General features: G+C 41.4%; 1 protein-coding gene across 1 annotated transcript in view; it reads right to left on the bottom strand.

Moving 5' to 3' along the window:
- The window catches only part of glp2r (glucagon-like peptide 2 receptor), a 51,195-nt gene extending 45,626 nt beyond the window's left edge, over positions 1 to 5,569 (bottom strand). Inside the window, exon 1 of the mRNA XM_079570575.1 lies at positions 5,499 to 5,569. Within this exon, the coding sequence (XP_079426701.1) occupies positions 5,499 to 5,549 (51 nt within the window). The 5' untranslated portion in view covers positions 5,550 to 5,569. The remainder of the gene's footprint in view (positions 1 to 5,498) is intronic.
- Positions 5,570 to 14,425: the final 8,856 nt, after the last annotated feature.

Below are 14,425 nucleotides of genomic sequence, written 5' to 3'. Positions count from 1 at the left end.
AAAGCATTTGATACGCTGGACCACAAGATATTGTTGCACAAATTATATAATTATGGTATCAGAGGTGTGGCACACCAATGGGTTACCAGCTACTTAAAAAACAGAAGTCAATTTGTGGAAATTAACAACATAAAGTCTAAAAATTGTAACATAACTTGCGGAGTACCACAAGGATCGGTCCTAGGACCTATACTTTTTCTTCTATATGTTAATGATATTGTGTCTGTGTCTCCGTTACTTAGGTGCATTCTATTTGCTGATGACACCACTTTATTCTATTCAGGAAAAAATATTAAAGATGTCCTGCAAATAGTAGAGAATGAATTCCAGAAAATTATGCGGTGGTTCAATGCCAATAAATTGTCCCTAAATATTAGCAAAACCAAGTTTATGATCTTTTGTAGTAAAAGGAAATATGTCGAAGCATCATTGTTTATCAACGGATTAGAAATTGAAAGGGCACATGAGATTAAGTTTCTCGGCATCATGATTGATGAACACCTGACATGGAAATCGCATATTGATAATGTCAAAGTAAAGGTGTCCCAAATAATAGCTGTGCTGTATAAAGTCAAAGATTCTCTCAATAAGAATGCATTGTTTTTGTTGTATAACTCATTGATTGTCCCATATCTGACCTATTGCATTGAAGTGTGGGGAAGTGCCTGCAAAACATACATTAATCCAATTTTTCTGTTACAGAAAAGAGCGATTAGAGTTGCCAGTGGAAGTGGATACAGAGACCAGACCAATCCTTTATTCATACAACTAAAAACACTGAAATTTTGTGAATTAGTAGAGTTTAACCTTTTAAAAACCATGTATAAAGCTCATCTGGAAAGTTTACCAAATAATTTACAAAGCAGATTCAATAAGAGAAAAAGCAGATATGAACTAAAAGGTACTGAGGTTTTTACAAAACCCAGGTTTCAATCGGCAACAAAGGAAAGATGTATCTCAATCAAAGGAGTCTCTGTGGAACAGTCTTGATTGTAAAGTTAAAACTTCTAAGTCCATTGATGTGTTTAAGAAGTATGTAAAATTATCAATGTTACAAAAATATGACACTGCGGAGGAGCAGATCAACTTTATTTATGTAATTGTATTTTGTGTTTTGATGTCTTGGACAAGAAAAAACAAACAAAAAAAAAGACGGCTGCATGAGACAGTTTAACATTTAAATGAACTGGAACTGTAAATGATTTTGTGTTGATTAGGGGCAGACATTATAAGTTTTTTACTTCTTTCTGCTCCTTTTCATTCATGCTAAATGCTGCTGTTGCATTTTTAAATGAATGAAATAAATAAAAAAATGAAAAATGAAAATGAAGAAGCTCAGATGAGTTTTGCCGGTCTTAGCTTTCAAATGAGGCTTTACACTGGCCTGTAGGCTGTCAGCTCCAGTCGAGAATCTTTTAGATTTAGGTAAAACTGGAGAAAATGTGCTCAGTTATGGTGGGGGTAAATAGAGGTTAAGTCTCTCCTTCTCCCGACATGCACCAGTGTGATCCTCTTCTCAGCGTTGTCACGGGAATAATGAAGCCTTTGGAGCCGGGCTTTAGGTCGTGTTTGACACGTACACGGTCTTAAGGTCAAAAAATGTGGATTAGTTTGGTGTAAGAATAAATTCCTTCTGTGCCTGTGTTGCATCTCTGTCGAGATGCAAAGATGAAATGTACAGAGACATAAGTGGCCATGGACAAGGACATCTCCATAGATTAGATGACCGGTCATCTAGAAGGAACAAATGATGTCATTCTAACTGAATATTGGTCACTGTGTGCAATGGTCAAATATGCATTATGTAACAAGAGGAGGGGGGCGGTATCGCAATGTCAGCCCCCCACCATGAGGACCAAGGAGAAGCGCTTTCCTCTGCCCAGTGCTCCAAAGTCAGCACGTTGCCATGGATACACGCAGCCTGGAGAAATAAATACATCTCTGTTTACAGAAGATCTCACAGGAAGAGCGTTCGAAAAATATCAAATGAATGACGTCAGAATTTCAATTTCACTTTGTTTTTCATTTTTTCTGTTTTGACACATTTGCTTTAAGGGAAATAGGTTTGGGAACCACAGCATCAAAGCACATCTTTTTTAAAATTATTATTATAGTTTAACTTCTTTACTGAAGTATTTAAAAAAAAATATTAAAAAAACTAGTGACCCGAGGGGAGGGAGTAAATGTTTGGTGACTTGGGAAGAAGGCGGGATGTTATTTATTGCATGTTATTTTTACTGCCCTTTCTTTCATGAGAAACGATAAACAGAGCGCGCCTCACTGCGCCTCACACACAAGCCGACTGTACGTGACTCTAGACAGGCAGCGAACGCCTCTTAACTTCTGTTCTATTATAGATTAGCAAAAGAAAATTGTCTTCAACACATTATGCAAAAAGACAGTGACTATAAACTAAAAACAAAACGCTCAAAGGAGACATTTCAGTGCTCAAATTGCCTCCACCACAAAGCATGCCTTGCTAATAGCTCGACTTTTTCCCGTTATTTGCCCGTCGATGGCGTAGGGGGAAGGGGGAAGGGGGCGGGGGCTGTATAAAAAATATGAGCTGCAAAAAAGTGACCATTATGTTTCTTGGGGCGACAGTGGTGCAGATGGTAGAGCGGGTCGTCTCATGATCGGACGGTCAGGGGTTCGAATCCCAGCTCCTGAAGGTGCACCCTTGTGTACGCTGGTGTATGAATGAGAGTGAATGGGTGAGTGGTTCCTGGATGGAAAGCACATTGGGCCTGATGAAGGTAGAAAAGCACTATGTAAGTTGAGACCATTGTTCCGATCTTTTTCTATGATCAATTTTGATGATGTTTTCTTTGGAAATATCAAGATTTTCCTGATTGTTTATTATTGTTGTAACAATATGTAACATTATGTTACCTGCCGTCCCGCCTGTTCAAGGTTTGGGTTCGGGTTATGATTAGGGTTAGGGACGGCATATGTGATGTAAGTTGTGTTTCACTCACACAGATCTTACACATAGTTATGGAAACTAGAAAGGCTTGGCAATGTCTCATTTGCAAGAGAGACCTGTTAAAACATACAATGTAAATGTTAACAAAAAAGTTAAGTTAACAATAAGACAATAAGACAACAGTGGAACGATTACAGACGATAACACAATACTAAGAAAATGTGTAATACTTAAAAACAAGAGCAGACACATGGAGGAAACTCCTTTACAAGGGATTTTATACTGATGGAACGTCATGAGATTATCCACATAAAAGGTTTTCTGCGCCTCATTCCAGACATTTGGTGCGAAGTAGCAAAAGGACTTCTTTCCCCATTCTGTCTTTACACGGTGAGACTCGAGAGTCAAAATGTCCTGAGACCTCAGCTGGTAAGCATTTGACCTGACATTTATAAGATTAAACAAATAATCAGGAAGGACACCAAGAAGAGCTTTGTAAACAAACAGCAGACAGTGCTGCCAACCCACTTTAGCATAAAGATTACAGTGGTGGGTCCTATAACCGTCAAAACTGCATTCAGAGGCTTCAACACAGATGCAGTGGAATGCATATATATGACATCACCGTAATCCAAAACAGAAAGTAACGTAGCCTGGATTAACAGTTGTCTCTTGTTAGGAGGGAAACATTTTTTGTGTCTGTAGAAAAAAGACAGCTTTGCTTTAAGTTTGTTCGTTAGCTCCTGGACATGTTTACTAAATGAGCCTCTCATCGATCCAGATGCCAAGAGATTTATAATATGGCACTTTCTCAATGATGGAACCGTCTAAAGCAGAGACTGACACGTTCTGTGACAGAACCGACTGAACAACGTGCATTTAGTTTTCGAGGAATTCATCAACATATTCAAGTCAGTAAAATGTTGTTGAACCAAATTGAAGTCAAGTTGTATATTTTGAACTGCTTGTGCAGCAGAGGGCGACATAGAGTACAGCATTGTGTCACCTGCATATATAAATCATTAATCATTTGTAATCACCTCAAATGTCAAATTACAATCCCACAAGCGTTCACAACTAGGCCACAGCATTAGTATTAACCAGGGGCGTAGGTTTGGTGTCGTGACTTCACCATAATAATCAGATTTTGTTTGGGTCTCTCCCCTCTCTGCTGCGCTCAGGGACAAACAGAAGCACGTCGTCTCCTCTCGCACTTCACTTGTCAATAACACACAGTAATGACAAGAGCGTGTCAGCTATTTTCTGATCCTTTTTGAGTAAAACATCTGACCAAAATAAACTTTCCGCCGAACATGTAAATGCGTTTATGAGCTCCATAAACGGACTGCAGCTCAGCTACAACCCACAAATGTGAATATTTGACCAATCAACACGAAACAAAACAGCCTTCATGAAGCTTGTCCTCTCTGAGCCGAAAGTTCATCTCTGTGAAAGATCTCCACATGAGGAGTGGTGGGACATGTCCCCATGGTCCCCACACAAACCTGTCCATTTATATATACAGTCTATGCAAGAACCTTCAGTGCATATATGTAAGCCGTTCATGATTTCACCTTTTATGTTTGTGTATATATCGAAAAACTTAACTGGATTTTTTTTGTTAGAAACAATGAAAGAGAGAAAGACCTAATCCCCACTTCCTTAACACATGTTTAACATCCCATTTCTTCACAGGGACGTCTTCATCATTCATCATGCGTTTCATATCTGGTGGATCACTCTTCAGGGTCACAAAACTCACCTCCACGTTCATGAGATCGATACAAAAAGCACCAGGTGCAGAGTATAGGACAAATGAAATAGTAGTAAGAAGTGTGCTTGTTTTTTTCCCAAACCTGTGTCATCAATGCTTTTCAGTGCCATTTCAATAAGCTGCGTTCATGTTCTAGAACTGTGTTTCAGTGGGAGCAGGTGCCAGGGCAACTCTACAGAAGGAAATGTCAAATGTTTTCCCTGATCATCGTTTGACAGGGATTGGATTCACATTGTTCTTATTCTGCTGAGCAACATCACGCTCATGTTTTTGAATATTGTCTCCACTTTTGGACGCCTTTAAGAGGGAAGATTCATAATTCATATAGTTCATATGTGCTGGAAGAGAGGACTTTGAACTTTGGGACAGTTTTTGTTTCATGTGAATTGGCCCAGGAATGACATTTTGACAGTTATTTCAGGTTCTTAAGAATGTTGTGATGTCACATGAACACAGCCTATTCCCCAATACTATCATTTTAATACAACAAACGTAAAAACATCGGTGCATATTTCCATCCTTGAGATTTGCAAACATTCCACCAAGCAGAGACATGAGGGGAAATTGACTGATATTGGATAAAACAAGCCATAAATATCAGCCAAAACTGCAGCTGAATTTATTTGAGACCTTTTTTTTTCTGTAATATTGATGCACTTTTGTAGTAAAAACAGCCGAGTGCAGTCATTTCAGAGACAACACAAGTAACAAATATGAAGTTTCCCTGTTTGTTCGTGAGTGTGTTTGTAAATGATGGGGTGGTTTGCTCTGAAGAGTACCTGGTGCACTGGAGCCTACCTGTTGATGGAGGAGCAGGCAGAGCAGCCCGGGTGCCAGCAGGGCGACCATCTCCTGTTCACATCCAAAAGTCTGCTCCAAAACTCAAATGGTTACTGGAGGGAAAACGGCAGTAACCTGTCCAGCCTCCTCGGGAAACCCACCTTCCTCGTCCTCATTATAATGAACAGAGATGGCCTTCCCTTTGACTCGCAAATGCGGAAAAATAAGAGATCACAACGGTTGAAACTGCGCAGCAGTGGCAGAGACGTGTGTGTGTCTGTGGATCCTCTGCAGAAACACTGGCCCCTGTGGCCCCTCCCACCTCTTTCTCCCCGAAGGGCCCCAACCAATCCAGATAAGGCTAACCAGGGCCAGGAAGTACTCAGCGCTGTACTTCAGTAACCTTTGGAGGTAAGTCAATAAATCACACAGTACGTTCTGCTTCTACTTAAAAAAAAAAACTTTAGTTTGGAGTAATAGTACTCTTATAGCAGGGTTTTTATACAATATGAACATCGGGGAGCTACTGATGTTCAAAAACACTTGTGAAAAACACAACTTAGGTGGAGTTCAGAAGAATTACTTGCCAAGATGGTATTTCAAAGAAAGTGACATGAGTTTAGTCCTTAAACTTTACTATATTGAAGCAACTGCTCACAGATTGTGTGCAGCATGTTCAGAACAAACAGAAAATGCATCTAAAGTTTGAGTTAACAAGCGTGTAGAGATGTAGGAAGTCTTTGAGGAGCTACCTGGAGAGGCTTGGCGAGCTACTGGTTGGAGATACCTGTTTGCACGGGATTAGTTTTACCTGGGACCTGCGATTTAATACTCAGGGAGAATGTCTGTGATGTTAATCCTGTGTGAAGGCGCCGTGTCAGTGATTTACCAAGGAAAAATTCCCCACAAATGACTGACTACATTTTGCTGAACTCCGAGGTCCTGTGATAAAACTAATCCAATGTGAACAGGCATGTCTGTGATTTGGACAGAAACGGGAAGGATCCGACACGTGATTAGGCTTTTTTTGTTTCCTGTGCGCATTTTTATTTACTTTTGATGAAGAATTGAGAGTCATTAGAGAGTTTGAACTAGTGGTCTCGTTTGGCATCATTTTACTCCATTATTTTGACAAACAGCGTCGTAAAAAAAAAACGCACTGAGCTGTTTTTATCTGTCATTAATTCACCTCTCATTACATTCGTTTTTGTTGAGATTTAGTTATTTCAATTAGCAGTAACCAGAGATTGCAGAATAAATTGAGCTAAACTAAACACAATTTCAGAACGCAATCCTAAAACACGAAGTTTTAAAACTCGTGCGTAAAAGTCTCATAGGATATGAGACTCGCCAATATTAAGCCTCAGATTTCAATATTAGAAATAATAGAGCTTATTATTTGCATTTCCTCATTTTCAACTTAATGTTTAAGAAACACAGAGGGGCCAACGGAGCGATATTCAGCGGTTCCAGCGTCATTGATGCTCCCGAGTCGGTGCTTACCTCCTCCCTCTGCTCTTCGTGTATTTTATCTAAAGTCCATGCGCTTTCATCATGTTGGCCTTTCAGCTTCAGTAAGAGGCTGTTTTAAAGTCAAAATGCAAAGAGAAACCATGCGGTGTTCTGCATGTTGGTGCTTCAGAGAGAGCTTATGTTTATGTCACTCCAACTACACATTTACAACCAACTACGGTTAAACACCTTTTACGGAGAATTGTCCATGGTAAGAGACTAAAGCAGGTTCACAAATTCATTCAGGTGAAAGTAAATTTTACAAATGAACTCAGAAAGGAGCGCTTTGACGTCATATCCAGGAGATTTCAACCAGAATCTCAAGCTTCGGTTATCCCGTGCGAATGCGCCACATAAAAAGCAGACGTCGGGGGGTTGTTTTATTATATGGGGTCCTTAGATAATGCTCATCCCGTGCGAATAGGGCTTTAGAGATGGTTTTCCGTTTCTTGATCCACAGCAGCGGCTGCCATGTTGTGTGGCATTCGACAATGTTTATGCCCGACTCGCATGCACATTTAATGAGTAATTGTGTCTACTATGGGTGTTCTGTAGTCGCTAGTGGGGGTTTTTCACTCACAATGAGCCATGTGATGGGTAGGCTAACATAATCATCATGATGTTCACATGCACGGTAATCACAACAGTAAAAGGTGTAGGCCCAAGCCTGCACTTAAACTTGTCCATTGAATCAAACAACAGCTTTGAGCGGTTAAACAATGAGAAAAGGCTGTATTTATAACGTGTATCAGTGCCAATCTGTGCTGCGTTTACCTCCTGATGAACCAAGAGAGTAACAGCGGCGGACTTGCGCTCTTCCCCGAGCAATTAACTTGAATTGACGGTCCAACCCGAAACAAACCCGACGTAAATGAGTATGTGTTTAATGCCCGCCCGGTCAGAGCCTCCGCGCAGAGCCATGTGTGAGGTACGTGCACGCAGCAGCGTTGCTCACATACCTGGGCAGGCAGAGAAGCGTGCGCGTCTCTCCTCTGTCTCGTCCTCGTTCATAAACCTCGCGCTGCATTTGCAAAAGATGCTTTTTTACGCACAAACAGGAACCAAACTGCTGATTTATCCTCCGTATGTTAAACCTGTCCTGAGAGAAAGAGTGCATAGCGATGTTCTCTGTAACGTCGAGATGCACTTCTTTGTCTTTGACAGTATCAGTGCGCATGTGCACATGTCTTAGTTATTAACAGCTGCTAAACTTTGTCTTGCATAATATTACGTAACTAAAGAGCAGACGACTCTTTCCTCAGCAACTTATTACATTTAAACGGTCGTGCTTTATGATTATTGGCAAAACTTGTACTTTTTTTTGTATTTAAAGCCTATATTTTCAACAGACAGATTTTTAAAGGCAAATTGTTTTAGCAGCTACGTCATTTACTAATTACATGTAGAATAGACTGCCTAATTCGACAGTAACATTTATGAAATCATGTTTATTGCTGAAAAAGCAGAACTCGATGGCTGAATGTAAAATGACTCGATAGCTCTGCACATGCGCAGGAACGAGAAGTAGTGCAACTCGACAAGCCGTCTGTTTCGATTGTGCACCGGTATCAAAGGTGCCTGGCCATGCTTTTGCAACGTGACAACAAGCTGCACGTGCGCACTATTTCTTCACCATATTATCAATGATCCGTAACACAAACAATCAGACCCTTGACTCACAAGATGGAGCCATATGGAACTGTGCGGGACTGTGACGTCAATGGAAAACTATAGAGAAAACATTTGATTACTTTTTAGAATCTGTAAGTGACAACAGCTAATGTGACAGGTGGAAATGAATCAGACTTAGAGATGTAACCATGCACTGAAGCTCTCGATTTTCAATTTTAAGTTCCCGATTTCAATTTTTTTCTTTTTACCTTTTTATTTTGCAAAATTACAAAAAAGAAATTGTGGTTTTACCAAAGACCAAAAGTTGTTTCTTTTATTTACCATCTGCATTTTTGTCTCCGTAAGAACTTTACATCAGAAAAACAATTACAAGACATGAAAATGAACTAATCTGACTGACTGACTAGTAGTTTCAAGACTAGGTTAATGTTACTATAAATACGCATAACTCGTTTAAAATCAATGTGTGGAAGATAAGCTTTCACTTTTCTTAGAATTCTAAGCTGACAGAAACTGGCTTTTATCACAGAAACAAATTTGTTTCTCAAACTTGGAGGTGCTACCAAAAACTACCCTAAGTTTTCTGGCAGAGGCACGAAGGTGAGGAGCCAGAGAGCCAAGAACATCATGTGGGGCCTCCACAGATTGTTGTTAAGAACGATAATGTCTGTCATTTCCTTTAATATTCTTTAATATATAAGAGGGATTCAATGGTACTGGAATGTACTGTATATCTGGACATCATCAGCAAAACAATGAAAAGAGATGGCACCAGATATACAGAGAAGATGTCAGGGCCCAGAACTGAGCCTTGAGGAATTCCACAGTTTAGAGGAGCCACACTCGACTTGTGAGAGCTGAGGTGAAGAGAAAAAAAACAATTTAGTGCCGTCCCTTTGAGCCCACATAATTTCCAAGGCGAGACATCGGAATACGACTGTATCAAAGGCAGCCGTCAAATCTAAAAACTCTAGAACTGCAGAAGAACAGTTTAAAGTAAATCATTAAAAATCCTCAAAAGTGCAGTCTCTGTGCTATGCAAAGATTTAAAACCCAATTGATTTTTTTCCAAAAAGCTGTGCACTGCCAGAGGAAAGAGTAGCATAAGGCCCAATATCACAAAAGAAAAAGGTACAGCATCTGATGGACAGTCAGAGGGTCTTGAACAGCTGCTGGACTTTCTGACGGGGAGACCACAGGCTGTACGTGTCCTCCAGAACCATCACACTGAACACGGGGGCTCCCCAAGGCTGTGTGCTGAGCCCCCTCCTGTTCACTCTGCTGACCCATGACTGCGCTCCAAAGTACGACTCAAACCTCTTCATCAAGTTTGCAGACGACACAACAGTGGTGGGCTTCATCAGCAACAGAGACGAGTCAAACTAGTCAAGGAAAGTAATCAGTGTCTCTACTTTTTCCGCAAGTTGAGAAGAGCCAAAGTTCCAGCCTCTGTTATGTCCAACTTCTACAGAGGGACTGTAGAGAGCATCCTGACCAGCTCCATCACTGTGTGGTTCTTCTACAGGGGGACTATAGAGAACATCCTGACCAGCTCCATCACTGTGTGGTTCTTCTACAGGGGGACTATAGAGAGCATCCTGACCAGCTCCATCACTGTGTGGTTCAGAGGGACTATAGAGAACATCCTGACCAGCTCCATCACTGTGTGGTTCTTCTACAGAGGGACTATAGAGAACATCCTGACCAGCTCCATCACTGTGTGGTTCAGGGGGACTATAGAGAACATCCTGACCAGCTCCATCACTGTGTGGTTCTTCTAGTGAGAGCAGTGGACAAGATCTGCGGAGCCCCTCTCCCCTCTATTAAGGAGATGTACTCCATCGTCTCACCCGCAAAGCCGTCAAAATCACCAGGGACACTTCGCACCCATCACAGTCTCTTCAAGGTTATGCCTTCAGGGAGGAGACTGCGGAATCTACGGGGCAGTTCCAGTCGACTGAGGAACAGTTTCGTTCACGGGGCCATCGGGAAGCTGAACTCCCTACTCCGCACCGCTTTTCCATACTGAGATATGTTCTTACCTGAGCTTAGACGAGTTGATGCGTAACTGTCTGGTCTTTGTGCGTGCGCTCAGTCACACAAAAAGACTAACTAACTACAGGGGAAACATGGAAAATTAGAATATTGTGGAAAAAAATGTTAAACTAATATGTGATATAGACTCATGACATGTAAAGTGACATATGTAAAGCCTTTGTTTTGGCTTACAGTGTGTTAAAAACCCAAAGTGCACCGTGCACACTGCTGAGGCAACTCCTGCTGTGATAATGGGCCCCAAGAAACAACTTGAAACTCTCATCTGTATTTCCTGGATTTTGATGCATCACAGATGGAACACAAAGCTGTCCTCCACATTTTTCAATCCCATTTTCCATCATGATTCTGAGCAGTTCTGTGGTCAGACGGTGTCAAAGTTTCTTTCCCTAAATTACAACATACATAGAAAATTATGTTACATTATTCATTTTTTCATTAAAAAGAATACAGACGCCTGGAGGTCGAGGAATGTCCGAAATGCAACATGTGCTGTGGAGGTGGGTTTGATTCAAATCCTATGGGACGATGTTAGTATCCTGTCAAGTGTGTGGAATTACTGGGAACATGGACCGCAGGATTTAGTTACTTGGAGACGTTGCTTCACTGAAATTAACTTTTGAAAATAAGTGTTCAAGTCTTGTTACAATGTTTTACATAATAAGATAATAAATAAATACTAATATTTCATAAGTGATGGTGTGACAGCAGTCCTCCTCCAAAAGTCACTCAGGTAAATGTTAGGGATAATGTGAAAACAGCGGAGCATGTGGACAGACAGTACATACAGTGTTGGTGTGCAGGAGGACATGTGGACCCCCCCTCCTCGAGTCTGAGAGCTCTGCCATTAACAGAACATGAGCCTGACACTAATGGGACTGCAGTGTAAACAGGCAGGGACAGTCTCAGGTGGACCACACAGAGGACACACCAATGGTTACATAACGCCCTGGAGGGGGTTGGCTGTGGTTTGATCAGAAGCTCACAAGTTGGTTTCGAGCAAAACATCACAGCGATGAGAAGTGAATGACGATCAATCAATCAAATTTTATTTGATTGAATCAAATTTATTTGATTGAATCAAATTTTATTTGATTGATTGACAAAGTAGCTGCATTCACAGCTGAACTGAAATTGTGGGGGCAGCGAGGACAGAGGGATATTTGACGGGTATCAAACATTAACAGGGATTCTGGAGACACGTCGCCTGGGCCAGCTCTCTGACAATCCCCTGTTCAAACTGAGTGGATTTTGGGAGGTGGTGGAACTCTAGTCTACTCAGAACGCTATGTAACAGAAGGTGTTTTATATTGCTTTTAACAAACGTTGTACAGAATAAAATTTTTAAGGTCGACACACCGCACCATAACCCCGCACCATGTGCCTAATCGTTTAAATCATAATGAAGACAAAGTCGGCAGTAAGAACTCGAGAATGCCGCTCAGTGTACTGTACTTCCACAGCAGTGTTAAATGGTCAGATTTATATAGTGCCTTTCTACCTGCCTTAGGCACTCTAAGTGCTTTACTCACACACACCAGTGTACGCAGACACTGGAGGCAAGGTGGGTGAAGTGTCTTGCCCAAGGACACACAGACAGTGTGCGGCTGACCCTCTGGTCACAAGACGACTCGCTCTACTATCTAAAAGAACTATCAGTTCACCAACAGTCCAGCTGAGGGTCAGTGAGTTATACGTGCTCGCAGTATGAGCCTCAGTATAATACCTGAGCTGCTGGTGAAGCAGAGGTGAAGAAGAAAAGATCTGGAGAGACACAAAGAGGCAGAGACTGTCCTGACTCTCCCTGGCTGGCCCATCACTCCCCTCTATAATTGTTTCTGTTATTACAGCTTGATGTAGCCTCTCACCCTCCCTCCGGTTCACATGTGGCACAGTCCATAACACAGGACATTTATATGGCATTATTACCTTTCTGTGCTGCTTTATTTGTGACTGTGATCTACATTAAACGGCTGTTGAATGTGATTTGAAGAAGATGCCTGAATGGGGAGCAGGTCAGGCTTTAGCAGTGGCATTAATCCAGGCTGTGGAGAGGGGAGTTTAAACACTGAAGAGGCTGAGAGAGCCCCAGAGTGCCAGGCTAATGCTTTACATGTTACTCATCTGCTGGAGAGCCTCTTACTGCTGAGGACATTTTAATGCTAAGTAGTGCACGGGGTCGCCTAAGCAGAAATGTCCAGTGGGACGTACGTCAAAAAGCAAATAGCAACCGGTGCAGACTGAAGGGCTTGCAATGGCCTTCACAGTCTCCTGACCTGAACGTCATTGAAGATCTGGAAATATCTGAATTCTGAGAGGATCAGGATTAGGGCCCGGCCACCGCCAGGAAAATCGGTACCTATTTTACATATTTTATGTTGTAGACCTTTGTATATAATTTGGGAACAGAGATTTACCATTTTTTGTTTTCTGTCTTTCAAACAAGCTTCATCTAAAGTACCTACTAAACATAAATATACAGCGCCCCCTGCTGTCACAGTTCAACACTGACACGCTTAGAAGCTTCATACACAGGATTAGAGACTAGATATTTTCCAATAAAATCAGCGGTGCCTATCAGTGTGGGCCAATCAAAATCCCCAATAATCCATATCGGCCTTAGAAAAAAACATTATCGGCCTCTGTTAGATGCATTTCTATATATTCCTATGATTGAAACCTTTACTATATCAATAAATATTTAACTATAGGCTATTTGAGAGATTAAAAAAAATAACATCAAATTAAATTACTTAAAATATCAGCCCCTAAATTGGCTATCGGCCAGGCCAACCCCCTTTATATCGGTATCAGACCCCTAAAATCCATATCGGACAGGCCCTTATCAGGATCATTTGGATCCAATCCAGCAAGGTTTAAAAAAAAATCTGATCCATGGGTGAGGGGATCTGGATTCAAAATGTTTTACATACTGGGCCTGAACATTGTGATGTTTCCTGGTGCTGCAGTGTTGCTGTCCTCCCTCTGTGCAGCAACTGTAAGGCCCCGAACACGCTGAACACACCGGTCGGGCTCCGGCGGTATCAAAAAACTTCAATTCTTTCTGTGCCAACTTTCGGTTCTTTTTCTCTCCGGATGTCAATGCATGACCCAGTGAGTCTAAAACATGAACGCGTGCACAGATACTGAGCCACTTCAGCGCAAATGGAGCGGAGCAAAGATATGACTTACTAAACTTTTGTAATAGAGATGACAGAGCCACGGTCTGAGCCGGGACTGAGCCAGGACTAAACCAGGACGTAGACTACACCAGTTGTAAAACCCAGAGCTAAACTAAACCAGTTATAAACCAGGCCTAAGCCAGGAGAACATGAAGAACATGAAGAACATGAAGAACATGAAGAACATGAAGAACATGAAGAACATGGAGAACAAGAAGAACATGGAGAACATTAAGAACATGGAGAACATGAAGAACATGGAGAACATTAAGAACATGGAGAACATGAAGAACATGGAGAACATTAAGAACATGGAGAACATTAAAGGGGCTATATCCTGCTATTTTAGCCATTCCAAAGTTAAGTATAGGCATGTATATGATATATTGTACCTCTACCATTATGGAGCACTCATTTTTGTGATAAATATAAGTGTTTTCTGGAGGTATTTTTCAAACCCGGAAGACACAACGCTTCGATTCAGTTAACTCCGCCCCCTCTCTCCGCACATACAACTTTACCGTAATATAAATAAACAGCAATAAGTGAAGTTACTTCACGATG

Source organism: Gobius niger (genome assembly GCF_951799975.1).
Source record: "Gobius niger genome assembly, chromosome: 14".
NCBI lineage: Eukaryota > Metazoa > Chordata > Actinopteri > Gobiiformes > Gobiidae > Gobius > Gobius niger.
The sequence above is the reverse complement of the archived record's forward strand: the minus strand, read 5'-3'. Positions and strand labels throughout refer to the sequence as shown.